Source organism: Barbus barbus (genome assembly GCF_936440315.1).
Source record: "Barbus barbus genome assembly, chromosome: 32".
Taxonomy (NCBI): domain Eukaryota; kingdom Metazoa; phylum Chordata; class Actinopteri; order Cypriniformes; family Cyprinidae; genus Barbus; species Barbus barbus.
The window spans coordinates 15,398,375-15,420,775 of record NC_136760.1 but is presented as its reverse complement, the minus strand read 5'-3'; the positions used below and the strand labels follow the sequence as shown (position 1 = coordinate 15,420,775).

Below are 22,401 nucleotides of genomic sequence, written 5' to 3'. Positions count from 1 at the left end.
TCTGTTGATGTTACTGAATGTTCAGTTATGGTGACGCTGATAAAAACTAACTACTAAACAAACATCGAGATGGAAAATATTTTATTTAATGAAACGATTTGTGTTCTCAGACTATTGAGCAATTAAGAAAATCCCTCAGGCGTAATTTGTGTAATGGTACTGGGAACAACTGTTTACAAACAGCAGCCAGATATATAGCTAAATATTACTAAGGGGAGATAGAAATTAACCTCTAATTAAGTCTTTTGTTTACTCTTTAGGGTCCAATGCACACAGAAAATGTTTCAGAAAGCAACAGAACAAATTAAAACCTTTGATTAGGCAGGAAGAATAAAGAAACTGCTTCAGAGGGATACATGATATATGCAAAATGAGTTTTTTTAATCAGAGACACTTGCAAGCCTGCATCAGATCTAGTGGAAATCAAGGCTTTTTGTTGAACTGATGGCAACTTATACTCAAAGAAAGCAAATAAAAACACTTGTGTACCAATATGAGCAAACGCAACTTAACATATGAGAAACACAGGTGCACGCTTTTAAACAAATTTTAATGCAAAATAAAAGAAAAAAAATAGATCCAGTATAGTTGCTCTTAACTATACAATAAAAATATCTAAAAGAAAATGTAATCAACTGAATGAGAGATACAATAAAACAGTCTTCAATTTCTTAATTGCCCTCGTGTGGGGTAACTGTAGTTGTATAACATCATGCCAATCTTAAATAGGATTTATGAAACAAGAAAAAGTGCCCAACACCACTGCGGGGAATGACCAAAACGCACAAAACCAATAAAAAGCTTAATGTCTTTTTGTGCAGCGCACAGTCCCCTTCAAAATACTAGTTCAGCTATTATTATTGGTCATTTCAGATGGCAAATGTTAACAGTACAATGTGTTTAATAATATAACCTAATCTTACTTTTAGATGCTAGAATTTACAGTGATTTGTGACTTAAAAAAAATGTCTTAAGTCTTCACATTGCATACTTCTGGGTCCATTCTCTTGCTAGTCTGTTGTACCTGGTGCAAGAAAATCAAAAATTAATAAGTTTATAAACAGTCTATTTCGTCTAACCAGATATTCTAATCTAACTTAACACGTATGGTCTATGTCAGTGGTTCTCAAACCTGTCCTGGGGACCCCCTGCCACCACATATTTTGTATGTCTCTTTTGTAGGCCACACCCATTTCAAGTCTTGCAGACTCTACTAATGAGCTGATGAGTTGAATCAGGTGTGTTAAATGAGGGAGACATACAAAATATGCTGCGGTTGGGGGTCCCCAGGACAGGTTTGAGGACCACTGGTCTGATACGTGCACTCGTGATGTTCCAAACCTGTTTAAAATGTACACAAAGGGTGAATTCTTGAAGAATAACCAGGTGATTCTTGTCAATATAATGAAAGTGAAAATGCTGTAGTCAGTGCAAAACATTAAAGTTCTCTGAAGTCATATGAGAGCTTTGTGTAGGAATAAGCCACAATTTGAGCAACTGTTTAATAAAAGTCTTGATATCTGTCCTAGCTCTGCTTCATGCATTCACAAGCACAGTAGCGACATCCAAGATGTAAACAAGGTGTATACTTTGCATTGGATCGTTTCAATGAATCGAAGAATCAAGTTCACAAAACTGGTCTGAATTCATTCATGAATTGGACTGATCTAATTCACAAATTCACTGGCTCAATGGGTGCTACTCAATTCTCAAATAGGTGCTTCCTCGTTTCTTCGCTCTGCCATCCTTCAGCCCATGACTTGAAAATTTATCTAAGTCAGCCATCTTGAAGAACATGTCAATTCTCTAATTACACCAGGAGTAGGCAAGGAACGAGGAGTGAGGAAGCATCCAGTGGAGCGTGAACACACGGTGTGTCTCGACGAAAACCCTGACACTGGTATAAATTCTTAACCCCTTCACATTTTAGATTTATGTTTCACCTTTGCAGTACATTTCACATACACAAATAATATGTAGGCCTAAATATATGCCTTTGAATTGCACATCAAATTTCCATGAATTTGAACTGCACGGTTTTAAAATAAATGTCAAGTAATGCATATCCATCATCAAACAAACAAGAAACAGGTAAGGCTTTTGGAATAGTAATAATAAAATAAATGCGTTTAAATATACAGCAATCATCAAATCCAATTGGTTACACAGCTAGCCATATTTAAAATGTTCAAATTAATAAATTTGTTTTTACAATGATTTGTTGCTTCTAAGCAATTAGCATCATAATATTAAATGATAATTTTATCATTTAGATCAAATCAAATAGATGCAAATATTTGATTTGATGCCAATAAACTATGCCATGTTTTTTTTTTGAGTGCATTTTCTTACCCATTTAATTTATGTATGACTGACAAACTCGCAGCACATTCAGTTTATTAGTTTGTTACAAACGTGTAATCCAAATGTTATATGCAATTTAGATACATAAATCTTAAACATTTTCTGAGTGAATTTCAACTAGCTCAACTAGATCTTGTTTTATTAGGGAAGGGAGGAGAAGGGGTGTGTGGCCAAGTATGGTGACCCATACGCGGAATTTGTGCTCTGCATTTAACCCATCCAAGTGTACACACAGTAGTGAACATACAGCTGGAGCAGTGGGCAGCCAATGCTGCAGCGCCCGGGGAGCAGTTGGGGGTTCGGTGCCTTGCTCAAGGGTCTCACATCAGTCGTGGTATTGAGGCTGGAGAGAGTGTTGGTTATTCACTCCTCCACCTACAATCCCTGCCAGACCCGAGACTCGAACCCACGAACTTCGGGTTGCAAGTCCAACTCTCTATCCATTAGGCCACGACTGCCTTTAATTATTAATTTCTTTAATAACCAAACTTCTAAATTCTCAAGGGATTCCTCGAGTGCAGTTGTTGATGCTTTAAATTAAAGCAGTGATTAAATGATCAGGAATATTCAAATAAGTTCTTTTGATTCCACTATCCTCGTTTTTCCTCACATTCTAGTTGGGAAAACCTAGGGTGCAAGGAAATGAAACGAGGATGCACAATTTAATAAGAAGCACCCAATGATCTGAACACAATGGAGGAGAATTTTATCAGTGAATAACATCTTAAATATTGGTCTTTTATACACAGAGCCACTGTATGATTTCAGGAGACTTGAAATAAAGCACACAAATATTCGACTTGAGCACTTTTTCAATACTTTTGTATCCCTTTGATACTCGTTTTCATTGTCGAATGGGTTTGGAACAACATGAGGAAAAAAAGAAGACTTTAACTATATACTTACTTTTCTTTGTCTGATTTGTAGATGTGTGCTATGTCTGGGACTAAGGGGTCATCAGGATTTGGATCACAAAGCAAAGAACATATGGACAAAAGAACTGAAAAAGAGATGAAAACAATCACAATCATGAAAGCATAGGCAAACTGGGCATTGCAAATTCTATAGTTCGAATAATAAAGAAAGAAATAATTAAAACACACAAGTACCTTTTGAAACCGTTAGAGCTGGAGACCACTGCGACCTCAGGATGTCCAGGCAAATACTTCCATTACTGTTAATGTTGGGATGGTAGATCTTTGTTGTAAATGCTACCTGTTAAATCGAGATGGGTGTCAAAATGCCATTTTAAGACAATGTGGCAAGTACACGGAGGTGGGGTGTAGCGTCACTACCTTTGGTGGCTTGAAGGGATAGTCTGTTGGAAAGTGAATTGTGAGAAAGAAGACCCCTCCTTGGTATGGACTGTCACTCTGCAAATCACAGGAAATTACAATAGAAATTACAATAGCAAACTGTGTAGTTGTATTAAAATAGGTTACATACATCTCAGATCGGCCTTTAACACACTATGCTGTTGCTTAGTAACAAATATGCATAAGTGAAGTCACAACAGAAGATAGAAAATATCTTAAAATAGATAACGGATATAAGAAAGCAGCAGTCAGGTTCATTGGTGTGTTTGCAATCTATCTGACACATGCAGTCACAGAAAAAAAAACTATTATATACTGTATTTATTTTAATATGCTCAGACCTGGGACAGTGTGGCAACTCTGGCCTGTTTTCTCTCTAAATTATTCTTAAAATTGACTTTACATCACATTCAGCGTGTATTAAGCGAAGCAAACTGCTAAATGCTAATGAGGTGAGTACTTACAGGTCCCATTATTGTTGCCTGCCAGTGAAACACTAAAAATAAAAGAAGAGACTTATTGAAATTCGTCCAGTGTGTCAGATGTTATTATGTAAAACAACTCAATTAAAAAGACAGACAGTGAACTTACAGTCATCACCAACCGGTCCAGCAGAGCACTGAGCAGGAGGGTCCCTCTGCAAGTCTTGAAGCTCCTGAAACAGAAGAAGAAATTAGGATGACATTATTACTCCACAATTATGTTTCTAAATATATGTATATAGCCATTCTAATGTTAAGTGGCATATGTGGAAAAACTCTTTTACTAATTTCAGTTTTCAAATAATTTCAATCCTCAAGGCCATTTTTGGGGGGGGAAACAAACAAACAAGTTCACACACGTGTCTTAGCAGAGGAACCACAGGTGTAGCTCATTAAAATAAAAGCCACCTGGCTTGATATTTTGTTGTGTAATAAAATTACATTCAAACATTAAGTTAGGCTTCAAATACATTTTGTGACATCCAAAATTATCACAGGGCTCTAAATTGCCGAAATTAAAAGTGCTTTAAACAAATTATATAATTTAGTTTATGAACATCATAAAGCCTACAGTACCATATATGATATGCAACTTTTGCTGAAAAATCTACTATGTACATTCTGTGCATACTTTTTTTTTGCTGTGAAATCTTTAATGAAGTGCACATAACTTGTTATATTCTTACCGGAATGAAGCATCTTAGGTTTACGTGCTAATTTATTCATCAGAAAAAAATAGGTAAAAATGTATCAAATGTGATACATCAGGCTTATAGGGAATATTTAGTTGTTCATGGGAGACAGGTCAGAGAGACAAGATGTCCCATTTTGGTGCCTGCATCAATTTTAATTTACAAAACTGATTTTAAATGCATAAAAAGCATATTAAATGCAACTAAAGAGTCAACTTTGTTTCAAATAACTTATGAAAATATCAAAAAAGTTATCATACAACATTATTATATTTTAAATGCCTTGCTGACAAATGGGGCTTGGCGATATATCAAACGTGATGATCATGCGCATCTCGTCAGTAAAGCCGGTAATCGAAGGCGATTCAGCTGCGATAATGAACGAGATATTGTGTAGCTTGTCAGTGAACTACGGCTCTGTGTATTAAATGCCGCTCCATCTGAAAGCAGGTGATGGAGGTTTACCACTAATCACAGAACCGGCTTTACTGACAAGATGCGCATGATTATCACGTTCGATAGATCGCCCCGCCCTACTGACAAATCAGTAAAACCTTTGAAGGTTTGAAGGAAAGTGGCAAAGATTGGTAAAGATTTAAAGGTGCCATAGAATGCATTGATACAGTATTTTAAATTATTCTCTGATATCTACACAGAAGGTATGTGGCTTAGGTAAGGGCAAAAAATCTCCAGAAACGATTTTACGTGTCCATTTACAACCCTAGGATTTCTCCCTAGAATGAAACGGTCTGTTATTGGCTTATTTGGCAGGATCATGAATAATAATGAGCTCTGCTCTGATTGGCTGTTTCACAGTGCGGCTCATCAGCAAGGAAACAGGGAGGAAAATATATATTTAAATACTTTCTCTCGCAGTTATTAATACGATTGGTCGATCGCGTTATAGTTTCACTTTGGCTTTCAAGATACGCGATCGCACATGCTATGTTTATACTATGGAGCGGCAGTACTTACGACGCATTTTACAAGATCAGATGCTTGTCAGTGGTGCTCAGGATCTGTAAATCATTCACCAGCATCCTCAGTCATTTCTCCTTACTCTGTTTATGTGGTAAGTGAAATCTTATGTACTGTAATGTAACAGGCTACAGCTAGCAAGGAGCTAACCATGTCCCTTTGTGGCTCCTGTTATTTTAGTAGAACGTGTTATTTACTTTCCGTGCCTTTCTGAAGAATACGGTAAAAAATACTGTAGCAGTCAGATGAAGATCACAAATATAGGAAGAAAATCCAAATACTGAATTTTATATGAATCTTTCTGAGGGGAACTGACTGTTTTTAGTAATGGCGTTTTCTTTTCATTTTGTCTCCGTATAATGCATTTAAATTAATGTTAATACACGCAGTGCTGCTCTGTTTCCAGCGGTAACCAAGGAGTTGGTGTATAATTGCGTGTCATTCAGCCCGCCTGCTGTTTCTGTGTCATACATGCAGATGTTTTATATGGCATAATTTCACAAAGCTAAAGTCGGGTCATTCTGTTTTTGCTTCACATTTTGAAATGATACAGTCTAATATAAATCAAACCTTGCACGTTTTTTTTATGATCAATGCATGATTAAAATGCAGTGGCTACCTCTAATTTCAAATGGCTATGAAAAATCAAGGTGCAACTAAGAGTGAAGAATATGCAAATGTTATTTAATATGTGATTTTTCAATATCTGTACCCCAACATCTACAAACATAAAAACCTAAAGCATCATTTAATTTCTATATTTGTGCTATAGGCCTATGTTTATTTGTGCTATTACTTGTGCTATACACCTTTACTAATGTTTAAACTTTGTTTATTTTTGGCTAGGGATTTTTGCTGTGGTATTGAAATTCAAAGAGAATTGTAAAATATATTTGGTATCTAAAATATTGGTGTCATATAAGCTTATTTATTATAATAGAGATCCAAAAACAATGATAACAGCAACTATTTTTTGTGTGTGTGTGTCAGGGCCAGTGAAAATGTTGTCAGGGCAAGTAAAAATCTGAACCACTGGCCCGACTAGGCCAGTAGAAAAAATGATCCCTGCATAGTCTGCCATTTTTGTTCTCTGCGCTTGTTTATTTACAATGCCTGCAGAACTTCTGATGGTTCAAACTAGGGCAGGTTTATGCAAATGTTGGGGGCATAACGATTAGTGATCCCGACTGTTGCGTCACAGTCGGTGTTATGTTCTGATTCGCCTATTTTTCAGTGGTCTTTTTTTATTCACAAGATTTACATAAGGAGGAGGAAACTATGGCGTTTGAGGCTCACTGTATGTCATTTCCATGTACAGAACTGTTATTATTTAACTATGCCAAGGTAAAGACAGTTTTTCATTCTATGGCACCTTTAAAATTACAAAGTATTATTTTTTGGGGACTGCACCGTGATCCTTAAAGTATTTTAATGTCATCTAACATGATTCTTGTTCTATATATGACTGACAAGATTTTGTCTTCTGTAAATTATGCTAAAAATCTTTTTTTGCTTAGAAAAAAAAATAATTACAGGATACATTTCAATGCACAGGTGAAAAACCAAACAAATAAAAAAAGTATTAAACTTGTATTGATTTGATGCTTGAAAACCCCTTTTCATCTTTACTTTACTTATGTCATTTAGCAGACGCTTTTGTCCAAAGCGACTTACAAATAAGAAAAAGTAACTAAAACTAAAAAGTTACAACTCTATAATTATCAACTCTATATTTTATCCCTCATATCTCTCATTCATCACTGTATTTATGTATTACATTATATAGTCTGCCCCGACATTGGAAACTACATAGCTTTAGTCATAAAAGCATTATTAACATTACATTTTAAGACATTATTGAAAGATAACCTGACATTTATCCACTATGCGAGTGGTCTGCAAAACTGTTATAAAGATACATTACGAGAACTTCATCCATATAAACAGCGTTTTTAATCATTTTTAATGTTATAAAGGGAAAAAAATTATCTAATGGTTCAATAAACTGTTTCTCTCTGACTATCATTCCACAGAGAGACAGGTATTATAGGGTTAAGTTTTTAATGCAAACAATATGCACTAATAATACACATGAATTTGTAACAAAATATATCATTGCATAATTATTACTCTTAACATAAGCCCATTTTAATAGAGGTAGACAATCTGATTATGTGCCTTCTGGCAAGGACTTAGGGACTTAAGAGTGTGCGACACGCATCACGCTGTTGCGAAACAAAAACTGTCAAAATGACAAAGTGATGGCGTCACGCTGGAACTTCAGAGAATCAGGTTGTGTTGCTTTGTGTCAAACACACAATAGCGCCTACCGACCATATCCAGATAAACTACAACAAATCAATTGTATCAGCTGTGAGGTTTAACAAAGCACACAAAAGTGTCCGAATCCACACAAAGATTGGCCTCTTTTAGTGCGGCTGCTGCCGAAGCTGGAGCAGGTTTGCGGTCTTTGTTCAGTTCTGGGCCTTCTCGAACACGGATGAATACACCACATAACAGGTTTATTCTTAAAATGATAGATACTTTCAGCTCGTTTTCACTGTAAAGAATTGAATAAACTACGCGTTCTGATGGAAACAATTACTCACTGTTTGTTTTTTACACGTATGAATGTGTTTGTGTGCTAGTAACGATACGTTACTGTGGTTGACTGACAACCTTGACGCACCGTTTTAAGTTCTGGTTCACCAGCTTTGTTAACAATAAAGCCTATTCTACATTTATGAACGTTACCTCAAGCAGACAGTCAACAAACAGTGAAAAATCGTCATGACTGAGTGAAGAAACACTGCTAGCTAGCCGTTATATGCTACATTCCGTCGACATATTAGATTTGTATTAATCCTAAACAGTATAACTTGATTCACACTACCAACACCAAACAAAAATAAGTGATATATTATTAGTTAGTAACATAAATGATATTTTAATCCCGATATTCGATATAAACAACGTTAGCAGGTTAAAAAACTTGGCTAATGTTGGTCATGTAACGTTACGCACAAAGGTCTTACCTTCTGTATTCTCTTTAATGCCATGCTGCTTTACTGTATGTACCGCCCCAGATTTACGCGATTATATTATATGTCCGATATTATTGCTATGAAACAGTTCAGCAATACTGTGTTTCCCTGAGTAAAAAACGAATGTGAGCGGCGAGAAAGAGAGACACTTGTAGCACAGCAAGCTCACACTTCCGGTGCGGCGCTGGGGTAAACAAAATAAAAGTCACTATGTATCATTTGCAAGAGCATTAGCAGTTCACAGTACTGCCAAAAAATATCAATTACGTAAATTAAAGATATGGAGAATAAGAGAACGCAAACAAGCGCATAGAGGAAACGAAAAGGTAAAGGTGCAACAATAATAATAATAAACCTACAAAAGAAAAGACTTTGGCACTGAACAAAATTTATGATGCGTTCCACAATGGTTTATTTATTTATTTTTGATGTGAAATCTTTATTCTTATTAAGTATTAACATAAGAATAACTTCCATAATGTTAATAATATTTTAGTTTAAGTTTCGTTGCTGGACTGAAGCAACTTAGATTTACTTATGTACATTTTTATGAAGAAAAATCATATTAAATTTATAAGTTAAATTATATATTTTTTGTTTACTGTGTTGAGAGGTGCTGAAATCGCGTTTGGTCTCGTACTGTATCGCATATCTTGTCAGTGTGTGCACTTGCTTGGCCATTTGTAGTTGATTAACAGGAAAGTGGGTTCAGCTGAATTGAAATGGTGATTTGTTGGATTGGTATAAAAAAGGTTATTATACCGCGGCAGTCGTCGTGTGAAGCCCTCTTAGTGTGAATACCGAAGAGTGTAAAGACCATCAACTCTACCGTGCGACTCCACCGGACAGGGATAGAAGTATCGCTTTTTATTTTAGTTTTTTCATTTATATGTTTATTATTGAAATGTTATATGCATGTGTCAATTTGATTTAATTTCTTTATTTTCTTAAATATGTGGGTATATAGTATTTATAGAGTTGTAACTTTTAGTTTTAGTTACTTTTTCTTATTTGTAAGTCGCTTTGGACAAAAGCGTCTGCTAAATGACAAAAGTAAAGTAAAAAGTATCAAATATGACATCATGCTTTCGAGGAATGTCTCCATCACCATTGCATTATAAACAATTAAATTATATTAAAACATATATGCATACGTGTATGTGTATGTATATGTGTGTATGTTTTAATATAATTTAATTGTTTATAATGACGCTTTTGTCCAAAGCGACTTACAAATAAGAAAGAGTAACAAAGTTACAACTCTATAAATACTATATACCCACATATTTAAGAAAATAAATAAATTAAATAAAATTGACACATGCACAGAGCAACATTTCAATAATAAACATATAAATGAAAAAACTAAAATAAAAAGCGATACTTCTATCCCTGTCCGGTGGAGTCGCACGGTAGAGTTGATGGTCTTTACACTCTTCGGTATTCACACTAAGAGGGCTTCACACGACGACTGCCGCGGTATAATAACCTTTTTTATACCAATCCAACAAATCACCATTTCAATTCAGCTGAACCCACTTTCCTGTTTATCAACTAAAAATGGCCAAGCAAGTGCACACACTGACAAGATATGCGATACAGTACGAGACCAAACGCGATTTCAGCACCTCTCAACACCTTAAACAAAAATAAGCGTTTCCTAGCAACGGCAAATGCGCTAAACATGAGACAAGTAAATACACTTACATGTATGTATATATATGTATATGCAACTGTACTGTAAATATTGTAATAATCTCATTGGTCTATCAGAATGTCTTAATTTTTGGCCACATAAATAACAACAGCAGCATGTTTTGGTCTTTTTTTTACCCTGACTTTTATTTTATATCTCAGGCTTCAAAGGGTTAAAGCGTTTAAGTACACGCTTTACCAAATAACACAATAATACAGTGCTTCCCGCAAAAAAATAAATAATAATATAGAAATGATTTGGTAAATCTTGCTATTTCCCAAATGTTCTTTAAGAAATTTGAATGGAAAAATTATCCCATAATGCAGTTCGCTGAGATCATGGCGCCTTTACTGGAGGAGGTGGACCTGTAATTCACAACCAAAACATTAATTTCAAGGCCGCTATTGTGTATCTTGTTCTCACCGTGCTTTGATTCATTTTATCGGGAAGATCACAGCACGTGTATGATGGCTCCGTTCAGTTTGATGTCAGTCGGGGCTAATCTTTTGGTAAAGTCTTTGGGTTTGTTCTCGAGTGCATCTGTTGTAAGGTGAGCATGCTTCAAGTTTAAGGTTATTGATGCATGACTTGTTTATTAGTTAATGTGTCATATCTAATGAATTTTATTGTAGCAACATATTTACATGCAGCTACGATAAAGACAGCTATACTTTCATATTTTAACAGCCATATGGTCAGTTAATGTAAGCTATATCGTGACAACGCTGCACTAGCTCAATAGCTAAAGTTATATATTTTTTTTGTAAGATGTAAAAAAAAAAACTTTTTTAACGAATAAATTGTGTACCATCCATGACCCAGTTTTTGTACAGTGACAGTACTTTGCAATTGTAGGTGTTCATGTGTAGCTCCAGTGTTAAAGAGCTTTAGCACCACAACCGGGGGTCCACCTAAGAGACCCCTGACAGCATACATGACTTATGTGAAAGAGATGCATCCCACCATCAGCAGACAAAATCCAGGTATCTGCTTCAGTCGCAAGGCAACCTTGCATTTCTGATTTGTTTTGAAATAAGATAATGAACAATCTGTTTTGTTCAGGAGTCAAAAATGTGGATATTGTCCGAAAGTTAGCACAGCAGTGGAAAATACTGACTCCTGAACAGAAGCAGGTACATTCTTGCTTCATGTATGTGTGTGTTCATATGTTTTAGTGTATTTTGAGTAAATGTCATGCAAAATAAAATGTGTACATCTCCATTACTGTACATTGTATATACATTCATACATGCATCCAGGGAGCAATATAAGGTTTCTGTGGACAACACAAACTGCTGCTTTTGCAATAGAAAAACATCAACCAATCAATATTTATAGGGAATTTTTCAGCCACCCTGCTCTTTACTTATTGCTCTTGATATTGGCCATTGAAAATTCCTCAGTCATCCACTAATTTGAGCTATATCTCATGTGCAGCCATTTCAGGAAGCATCTTCAGTGTCCAGGGAGCAATATAAGCTTGATCTGGAGAAATACAAAGCCCAACTGACTCCTGCACAAACTGCTTCTATTGCATTAGAAAAACGACAAAAAGTGGCCAAAAGAAAAGCAATTAGGAGAAAGAAGGTGAGTTTTGCCTTCCATTATGCAACTACTATACAAACCCACCAATGAGACACTTTACACTGACTAAATGTTATTTAATTTCTTCTTCAGAAATTAAGTATTTTGATTACCTTTATAGTAAAGGAATATTGTACTTCACTTGTAGGAGCTGAACAGTCTTGGCAAGCCGAAACGCCCCAGGAGCGCCTTCAACATCTTCATGTCGGAGCAATTTGAGGCAGCAAAAGGAACTAATATGCAGGTGAAAATGGACTTTAGTTCTTCATATTCAAGATTCAGACTTTATACAGTATGCAAAAAAGTGCTGTTCAAAAATTTGTCATGAGTAAGAAAAGAAGTCTCTTATGTCTCTTATATGGCTGCATTTGTTTAATGACATACAATATTACACATAAAAAGTATTATAATAATAAAAGTCTGTCAATGTAATTTATTCCTGTAATGGCAAAGCTGAATTTTCTGCATCGTTTCTCCAGTTTTCAGTATTACATGCTCTTTCAGAAATTATTCTGATATGCTGATTTGCTGCTGAAGAAACGTTTCCTAACTGCTTCGTATTCTTGTGGAAACTCTGATACTTTTTTCAAGATTCTTTGATGAATAGACAGTTCAAAACAACAGCATTTCTTGTTTATTAAAATCTTTGTAACAAAAAAATCAGTTTTACACACCCTTGCTGAATGAAATTGTTAAATCATTTAAATACAATCTTACTGACCGCAAACTTTTAAACTCTGGCATATTTTGTATAAATAATTTCAATTTATTTTTGCATCTGGTGTATTAATGCATTTTAAGTTCACAGTTTAACAAAATATATTACAGACCATTAAAACTTATTTGTATAAAATGCAATTAAAGTATTTAACAGAGTATTTATTGGTTGCAACAAATGTGTTGAATGTCATTTTTTTTCTTTCCAGACAAAGATGAAATCACTGAGAGATGACTGGGAGCGTTTCAGTGCAACACAGAAACAAGTGAGTTTTGTCTTGCGCATCAAAAGTAGGGATGCGACGATACCATTTTTTTCCGATCTGATCCGATTCAGAAAATTCTGAGTATTGGCCAATTCCGATCTGATACCAGTGCAGGTTTTTTTTTTTAAATCAATATTTGTCAAGCCATGTCAATCGTGTATGGCCAAACACCGACTACCGGGGCAACTGTACTCACAATTATCTTATAAAACAATACAAAATTATAAAGCAATTGAAAGCTTGCTATGTTTTGCTACAGATCCTTTATCTGACTTCACTGCTCAATTTTCAGATGTACATTCAGCTGGCAGAGGATGACAAAGTCCGTTACAAGAACGAAATAAAATCGTGGGAGGAGCACATGATAGAGATTGGAAGGGAAGACCTTGTTCGGAGAAAGGAGAGGAGAACCATCAAAGCCAAAACCACCAAAGACATAAAGAAGAAATCCAACGTAAAAGTGCTAAAGGCAAAAGCACCGAAAAAGAAGACAGGAACAGCAGTGAAAAAGACTGTGAAGAGCACCAAGAAGTGAAATGATGTATGTGACAGAACGTGTTGTACAAAGGCCAGTACCGTCCTCAATAAAAAGCCTGTGCTTTCCGTTACTAGAGCTGCATTTATAGTCTTCAAAGCATGAAAGGTTTAAAACTGTGAAGAGTCCTTTATGACGCCTCATCTTTTCAATAAATCCCTTTTTGCTGGTTTCATTTACTCACTGTATCATGTAAGCAATAGTTTAGGTCCTGATTATGATTGTTTTTATAGTACTTGTATTGCTTTTAAGCTTGACTGGCATCAGTTTTCATTTGCTTCTTAGAATGAGTTTGTATATCATGCTTTAAAAGAGGACGCCATGTTTTGTATAATGTCTTTACTTACAAAATAAACATTAACATTTTCTATAAAAGCAACGGGAGTTATTTACAAAAGAATGCTACACAACTTCAACAAAACGTTTAAAATTTCATAAGTGTGCTAAGATTAGAGATGTAGTACACCCCAACGTGAAAAATTAGTCATTTACTCGACCTCACACCAAACCTTTATGACTTCATTCTGTATAAAACAAATTCAGATATTTTAAAGAATGTCTGAGCAGCTCTTTTCATCAATCACTGAACGTCTTGAAGATTTTTCAAAATTTCTCTCATAACATGAAGAGTGAGTAAATGACAATTTTCATTTTTAGGTGAACTATCCCTTTAAATACAAATCAAGTGGCCTCAGGTTTAGGCAGAATATTATCTTATAATGCCGTTGCCAACTCAGGGCATGACACCTCACATTTAATATTTTTTTACATTTAAAAAGTTATTTACAGTATAATTATAAATATTCTCCTGGGATAAAATCAGGACTTTGAAGCCGAGCTGGGATCAGATGGCAGTTTGGCTTCTTGCAGCAAAGTCTCAAAATCAGGTGAACACACCAGTTTGTGTGTGATGTTTCCGAGCACAGTCATGTCTCCGGTCAGACCCTCTGACATCCGCACACACACTAGTTGCTGCAGATACAAAAACGATCGTATCCCATGAAACATGCTTCTTGTAAATGAGATCTACAGTCCATTTGTTTCTTCATCTGAATAGATTTTGAAAAATGTAGCATTACGTCACTTGACTGATAAAAACATCACAATAATCCAAAAGTAATCAACAAGACTCCAGTCCATCAATTAATGTCTTGTGAAGTGAAAAGCTGTGTGTTTGTAAAAATAAAACCCATCAAGACATTTTAACTTTAAACTGTCACTTCTGGCCAAAATAAAAATGATTTAAATTTAATGAAAAAAGTAAAAAAAAACTATGGATTTATTACAAACAGTTTTTCACTTCACAAGACATTAATTGATGGACTGGAGTGGTGTGAATGACTTGTAGATTATATTGTGATGTTTTTATCAGCTGTTTGGGTTCTCATTCTGACGGCACCCATTCACTGCAGAGGATAGACTGGTAAGCAAATGATGTAATGCTAAATTTCCTCAAATCTGTTCCAATACAGATAATAGCTCATCTACGTCTTAGATGACCTGAGGGTGTGTACATTTTCAATAAATTTTCAATTCTGGGTGAACTGTTACTTTAATAAATAAAACAAATCCAGTTAACTTCAATATTGGGCTGTGCAAAAATATACATACCAGAATGCTACCATAAAGCCCAAACTTACTTTCTTCCATGAAACACAAAATGGGATTTATAATTACACTGTTTAAAAAGGCTGCAAGAACAACAAAATGCATCATAAAAGTCATAATGCATGTTTTAATGCACCATAATAACATTTTGGAGATTGGCAGGCCCATTTGTCATTTATTTTTATTATAAATTAAAAGAAGAAAAAAAAGAATAGCAATCAAATAATCTATGTTATAAACATGCTGAAACTAGATGAAAGCTGAATAGAGAAGAATAAAAGACTATTTACATATTCTTGCATTATGATTCCACTGTTTTGTTTTTTATTAATATAAACTTGTCATACAGATATTTTTGGGTGTGATACGTTTGCACAACTGATATATATATATTTTTTTTTTACATTTTGCTACACTGCATCTATTAAAAATGACAATATGTTAACTAACCTGAAGGAAAGAGAAGGCCGATCCCTCTGAGACATCTAATGTAACATTTCCCATGACCAGCTGAACTTTACCAGACTTTCTAATTTGCAGTTTTCCAATCATACCCTCTGAGAAGTCTGACAGCACAGGTACAGCGGCTTTATCAGGCTGATCCTGAAGAATGATATCACAACAGCATTAAAATCCTTCAGGAGGACAGTGAAGATGACATAGAATGTTTATAAACGAATGTGGTTGGCTTTTTAAATGCTCATTTAATGAGGAAAAAAACTCCTTGATCTTTTTAAATAAGAGAAAATTATAATGAAAAGTTAAATATTCATGCTTAAAGGGATAAAAAAATGAAAATTTGATGTTTATCTGTCCGACTTTGTTTCTTCAGTAGAACACAAACTAAGATTTTTAACTCAAACTGTTGCAGTCTGTCAGTCATATAATGGCAGTCAATGGGACCCACGGTTTTGAGAGTAAAAAAAACACACACAGATAAAACCAAATTAAACCCTGCAGCTCGTGACGATACATTGAGGTCTTAAGACACGAAACGGATCGGTCTGTGCAAGAAACTAAACAGTATTTTTATCATTTTTTACCTCTGATCCACAGCAATGTCCAACTGTCCTGAGCGCTTTCACAACAGCCGGCGCGTGACGCATCAACGTGCTCTGGCATAGTAGACGCATGCACGGAAGCGATCTATCGCACGTATACGTCACTCATTGTTTACACCGTCACGCGCCGGCTGTTGTGAAGGCACTCAGGACAGACTGATCGTTTCATGTCTTAAGACCTCAATGTATCGTCACGAGCTGCAGGGTTTAATTTGGTTTTATCTATGTGTGTTTTTTTTACTCTCAAAACCGTGGGTCCCATTGACTGCCATTATATGACTGACAGACTGCAACAGTTTGAGTTAAAAATCTTAGTTTGTGTTCTACTGAAGAAACAAAGTCACCCACATCCTGGATGCCCTGGAGGTAAGCAGATAAACATCAAATTTTCAGGGTAAAAAATAAATTAAAAAAAAATATATATACAATACAATAAATATATATTATTAAGGCATAGTATGGAATATAAACTTACCAGAGCTTTAATTTGTGATGAGCGCTTATCTTGGGTCTTGCCTTCTTTTCTGGGTTTCTCTGGGCTCGAGGTTTTAGGTTGACCAGGTATGGTATCAGGAAGTTGAATAAACAGTAGTTCTTCCTTATCTGAAACACTCAGCTGTTGGAACAGTTCTCCAACTGTTGGCTGCTGCGGACATGCAGACATGCCCCTCGCTGGCACAGGGTATTTCTGTTCAGCTTTGGCTGATTTCAGTGCATTATCAGATGCAGATTTAGTTACTTGTTTAATGTAAACAGAACAAAAACTAGCAACAAAACAAGCTAAATAAAAATTATTGTTAGCAGAAACTGTAACTTACATGAACTAGCTGCATCTGTTGACAAAAAGTTGCATGACTGATAGAGTGGAAGTCTAATTGGTCTTTGCTTGGGATCATTTTTTAATCCAGGATCATCCAAAAACTGCAATTAAACCAGGAAAACATTAAAATGCTACTGATTAACTTTCAAGAATCCATGAAATTTGTCAAATGATAAAGGGTCATTGAGACGTACATCATCTCGTTGGAGTTTTTGTAAAATTTCATTATCATCATCCTCTGTGTTGTTCTTTTCCTTTTTAATGCATTTTGTGACGAGTGCTGGATCACAATCACTCAGGTTAGAGCTGCTCCATTTACCTGTGAGATCAAAAACAGGCACACGAATGTTGACTTGATGAAATTTTATTTGATATTTAATATTCATTGTACCACCAAGAGTCAGCAGTAAGTGCCAATTTATTTATTTGTATAGCGCTTTTCACAATACATATATCTTCATGCCTTATAGTTTCATTTGACACATTAGGGCTGAGTGATAAAGTACTGTATTTTGATATAAAAATCAAGCTTTTGATAATTTATAAATCACATTACGCAAATATAATGCACTTTATGTATGCAAATATAATTTTATATCTAGCTTCATATACAGAGCTGTGCAATAAAAAAATGTTCACATTTTGTGACATTATAAACAACTAAGTAGTTGTGATTTACTATGTAGTACATATTGCTTTACATAAGTGTACTGTATGTATGTAGACAAAAATGGATCACTGTCATGGTTAAATGATGCATATAAATGACAGGGTTAAACATATTGCCCATTCCTAACCAGTTAAACTGAGGAGTTAACTGAAAGTCATGGCATAATACTAACTTAAACGTAAAAACATTGTACTTAATATATATCTCCAAAAACAGCTGTGGGAAAGAATAAAAAAAACAAGCAACTACACTTCTCTGGCAATACAGTACAAATATAATGTCAAATCACTACGTGCTTTAAAAACGTGCTTTACCCAGCTTCCTGTAGGTGTCTGCTGGACCCTGCTCAAAGATGGAGTGAGACTGAATAGTCTGAGGTTTTTCTCGTCGCCGTCTCTCTTTCTGTCTGTCTTCCCTCTCTCTTCTCTCTTTCTTTGGTGCAGTGTGCATCTCCTCCTGTAACCTCCAGAAAACAAGTGATTTATATGACAAAGCCATCTAGTTGTCTTTTTTCAGATAAGAGCTGAAGATACGTTAGTCTGAAATTAATCTCTGGTGTTTAAACTTTAGGAGAAAAAGGGTTTGCATTATTTATTATGTTTCATTAAAAACTCTGAATCAATTATGTGTTTGTCTCTTTAATTAAAAATGTTAATGGAATGTGAATGTGGCGTTTAGGATTAAGTATAAAATACTTACTCATCTTTAGTTTTGCGAACAGAGTGAACATTTGGTACAAAGGTTTTCTGTAAGGGGAAAAAAAGAATAAATTGTCTTGAATATGAAAAATGTAAACTATATTATTGCACAGCTCTAAATATAAAGTAGGATATATAAGCAAACACTGCACACATGCAGTTTATATAGCAAATTCCAACTGCTTGATTGTTTGTATTGTCGCAAAATGTGAACTATATTATCGTAAAGCTCTCTATTAAAATGTATAAATATATCCAACCCTAGTCATGTTCATACAGAAAACTCAACTGCTTGATTGTTTATATCATCATATGTTAGCTATTATTATATATCTCTCTCTATAAAATTGGATAAGTATATATTATAAATTACAATAAAATCTACATTATTTTCTATAAAGCTGCTTTAAAAAAAATAACACTGCCTTGACTTCTAATATCTTGTGTGTTTTAAACAAAGTTGAGAGCATTTGATATTGAACCATTGACATTAGAAAGTGCAACCTTTTTATGTCCTCCCAGGGTCAGATCTCTGGAGCGCAGAGAGGTCAGTCTGCCTGGTGGGGGTGGATTCAGTGATATTCGGCCTGGCAGAGCTCTACCCAGAGCAAAAGATGATCTGAGAGGGGCAGATGAGCTCGCGTCTGCATCCCCATCTCCATGCTCACACATCCTGCCAAAACCCAGAAACACTAACTGAGAACACCGACTCTAATCTGTTGCCTAGCAAGACATTTGTTTGGGGCATCATAGGTGATTTCTCAGACTGATGCAATGTAAAAGAGCCTTGGAGAGCTATGTGTTAAAACAAACAGACGCTCATTCAAACACAGTTGCTGCGCGCTCACTGAAATTACACTTCAAGAAGCGCGCGCCTCCATTTTGTTAGCAAGCTATCAAAACAAAGCCTTTAATACCAGTTTATGCCGTTTGCACCAGCGGATTTGGAAATGCGTGGAATTCGGATAGAAATACGGCTCTCTTAAATACATATAACTGAAATTAAAGACCGTACGTACTTGAAATTGGTGTAAACACCTTAAGTCATTTCTGTTAAATCCCTCCAGCTGACAGCTACATCCATACAGACGCATCATGGGTCACGTGATCCGGGTTTACCAAAAAAGTCACAAAAGAAAATATATTATATTATTTTATATACTGTTGTTATTTTATTATCATTATTTAATTATTTATTTTTAATGCAGATATTGTAAAAAAAAAAAAATATATATATATTTTATATATTATATTATATATTATATATGGTCTTATACTGCGTCATAATTTTCTTACGATTAAACTGTAAACTATTTTATAACTACTATGTTATTTATATTATATTACATTTAAATATTATTTATATTATATTAATAAACTTATGTTATTTTATCACCATAATAAATAATTTATACATATAATGTACTTCATATAATAATTTAAAGCATTTATATTGTAAAATATTAATATTTTTTTTATATTTATACATTATGACATCATATTAAACTTTAGCCTGATTTTAAAACTACTGTTTATTATAATTAATAAACTAATTATATTATATTATTGTTTTATATACTAATGTTATTTTATCACATTGATAAAAAAATATTTTTAAGCACTTATACTAAATTATATATATATATATATATATATTCTATACTTATCTTGGTCTTATGTGGTTTCTTGTATGGTGTCATAATTTAAATAAGTCTTATTAGACTGCATTGTATTTTATAACTAATGTTTATTATAATGAATGTAGTAAACTGTTATGTTGTATTATTTTATGTTAGGCCTATTTTATAACACAATATATGACATATACATACATAAACTGTAACACACATACGGTATCTTACTGACTTATTATTAAACTCTTTATTATTAATACTTTTATGAAATCACCACTCATCAGATAAATCATGTGTCACAGATGCAGACGGACTCAGAAGGTAAGTGCAATAATGTGTCTTTATTTACAGGACTTGGGTGCTGGTGATCGTGAGACAAGGTGAGTAGCTTCTTGGTCGTGAATCTTGCAGGTGTTGGGTGATAGTGCTAATCGGGTCTTTCTGCCTAGCAGGCGGGTGGAGCGTGATCGGAGAGGAGTCGGATCCCAGACAGATGATCACACACAGACGGGTCTGAAGACTGAGAGGAAGACGGGACGGAGAACAGCAGGTTAGTACACAAGGTAAATGATCAGAGGTAATACTCATCGACTGGAGAGCTTCAGAGTAGAGTCCGGCAGGTAGCAACGAGATCGGACAACTGTGGTGGCTGGGGTGAGTGCTTATGAAGTGTCTGTGATGAGGGTGATGACGAGGTGCAGGTGTGCGTGATTAGAAGTCAGGTGAGGCAGATCTTGGGAGTTGAGTGACGGGGGAGCCTGGCCGTGCTGTTACAGTACCCCCCTCTCCACGGCCTGCTCCTGAAGGCCGACCCCGGCGTCGTGGTGGCCTACCCCGACCACGTGGGGCTGGGAGCTCCGGGTGAGCGGCATGGAAGTCCGACAGAAGGGTTGGATCGAGAACATCCTCTCTGGGTACCCAAGAGCGCTCCTCGGGGCCATAGCCCTCCCAATCTACAAGGTACTCCAACCTGCCACCACGGCGCCGGGAATGTAGGATCTCTCGCACCCTGTAGATGGCGCCTTCGTCTACGATGAGAGGGAGAGGGGGTTCCTCGACCGGACCAGGCTCTGGGGAGACAGAAGGGTAGAAGGGTTTTAGCAGGGACACGTGAAAAACAGGGTGAATTTTATACTGAGGGGGTAGTTGAAGTTTGTATGTTACTGGGTTGATCTGCTCTAGGATGGTAAAGGGGCCAACGAATCTGGGACTCAATTTCCGGCAAGGCAGGCGCAGGCGGATGTCCCGAGTGGACAGCCATACCTTTTGTCCGGGGCGGTAGGAGGGTGTGGCAGCGCGGCGGGCATCGGCTTGGATCTTCTGCCTGCGCACTGCCTGCTGCAGCTGGTGGTGTGCCGCGTCCCAGACCCTCTCGCTCTCCCGGAACCAGTGGTCTACTGCAGGAACATCCGAGGGAATACCCGTCCACGGGAACAATGGGGGCTGGTAGCCGAGTACGCACTGGAAGGGTGTAAGACCTGTAGAGCTTTGGCGTAGGGAGTTCTGCGCGTACTCGGCCCAGCCCAAGAACTGGTTCCAAGAGTTCTGGTGGCTATGGCAGAAGGTTCTTAGGAAACGGCCGATTTCTTGAATTTTTCGTTCAGTCTGTCCGTTAGACTGCGGATGGTAGCCGGATGTCAAGCTGACGGTCACACCTAGGAGAGTGAAGAAGGCCTTCCAAACACGTGATATGAACTGGGGTCCCCTATCGGACACAATATCTTCTGGTATGCCATAGTGGCGGAATACATGATTGAAGAGTAGTTCGGCAGTCTGAAGAGCCGTGGGTAGGCCTGTGAGCGGGATTAGGCGGCAGAACTTGGAAAATCGATCTATGATGACAAGGATGCAGGTGAAAGTGTCCGAGACGGGCAGGTCGGTGATGAAATCCACTCCTAGGTGTGACCACGGGCGGTTAGGTGTGGGAAGTGGAACGAGTTTGCCAGAGGGGAGATGACGGGAGGTTTTGGAGATGGCACAGTCCGGACAGCCCTGAACGAACCTTCGTACGTCCCTGGCCATATTGGGCCACCAGAAGCGATCTTGTAGCAGCGAGAGGGTGGCGTTGGCCCCGGGGTGGCCAGTACCGAGGGAGGTATGCGACGAGAAGATGAGCGGGGTTCGTTGAGTTCTAGGTACATACTGGCGATCTGGAGGGCAGCCCGGGAAAAGAAGGCACATGGATGGAGCTTGGGAGGCGTCCCCTGCTGCTGGGACAAAACCGCACCAACACCAG

The 22,401-nt window shown here is 36.5% G+C and overlaps 2 protein-coding genes across 5 annotated transcripts; one reads left to right on the top strand and one right to left on the bottom strand.

Annotated features, from left to right (window-relative positions):
• Positions 1-65: 65 nt before the first annotated feature.
• On the bottom strand, positions 66-19,651 carry LOC306852337 (ubiquitin-conjugating enzyme E2 D4-like). Of its 4 annotated transcripts, none has more exons than XM_079389077.1 (14): positions 19,551-19,651; positions 19,036-19,204; positions 18,533-18,579; positions 18,148-18,296; positions 17,358-17,482; positions 17,162-17,264; positions 16,819-17,045; positions 15,733-15,885; positions 4,272-4,335; positions 4,145-4,176; positions 3,660-3,737; positions 3,474-3,579; positions 3,271-3,364; positions 347-1,024 (listed from the first exon to the last, which is right to left on the bottom strand). In XM_079389077.1, exons 2-14 carry the CDS (start codon positions 19,201-19,203, stop codon positions 979-981), a joined length of 1,392 nt encoding a protein of 463 aa, XP_079245203.1. In that variant the 5' UTR covers position 19,204; positions 19,551-19,651; the 3' UTR covers positions 347-978. The 4 variants fall into 4 exon arrangements, with proteins under 4 accessions (XP_079245206.1, XP_079245203.1, XP_079245204.1 ...); XM_079389078.1 differs by having other exon boundaries at positions 356-1,024; positions 16,819-17,015; XM_079389079.1 differs by lacking the exons at positions 347-1,024; positions 3,271-3,364; positions 3,474-3,579; ... (1 more) ...; positions 4,145-4,176; positions 4,272-4,335 and adding an exon at positions 12,771-14,646.
• Positions 10,897-14,045, top strand: LOC306852341 (transcription factor A, mitochondrial-like). The gene is made up of 7 exons (XM_079389087.1): positions 10,897-11,122; positions 11,428-11,555; positions 11,635-11,705; positions 12,010-12,159; positions 12,305-12,400; positions 13,083-13,139; positions 13,432-14,045. Exons 1-7 carry the CDS (start codon positions 11,037-11,039, stop codon positions 13,672-13,674), a joined length of 831 nt encoding a protein of 276 aa, XP_079245213.1. The 5' UTR covers positions 10,897-11,036; the 3' UTR covers positions 13,675-14,045.
• Positions 19,652-22,401: the final 2,750 nt, after the last annotated feature.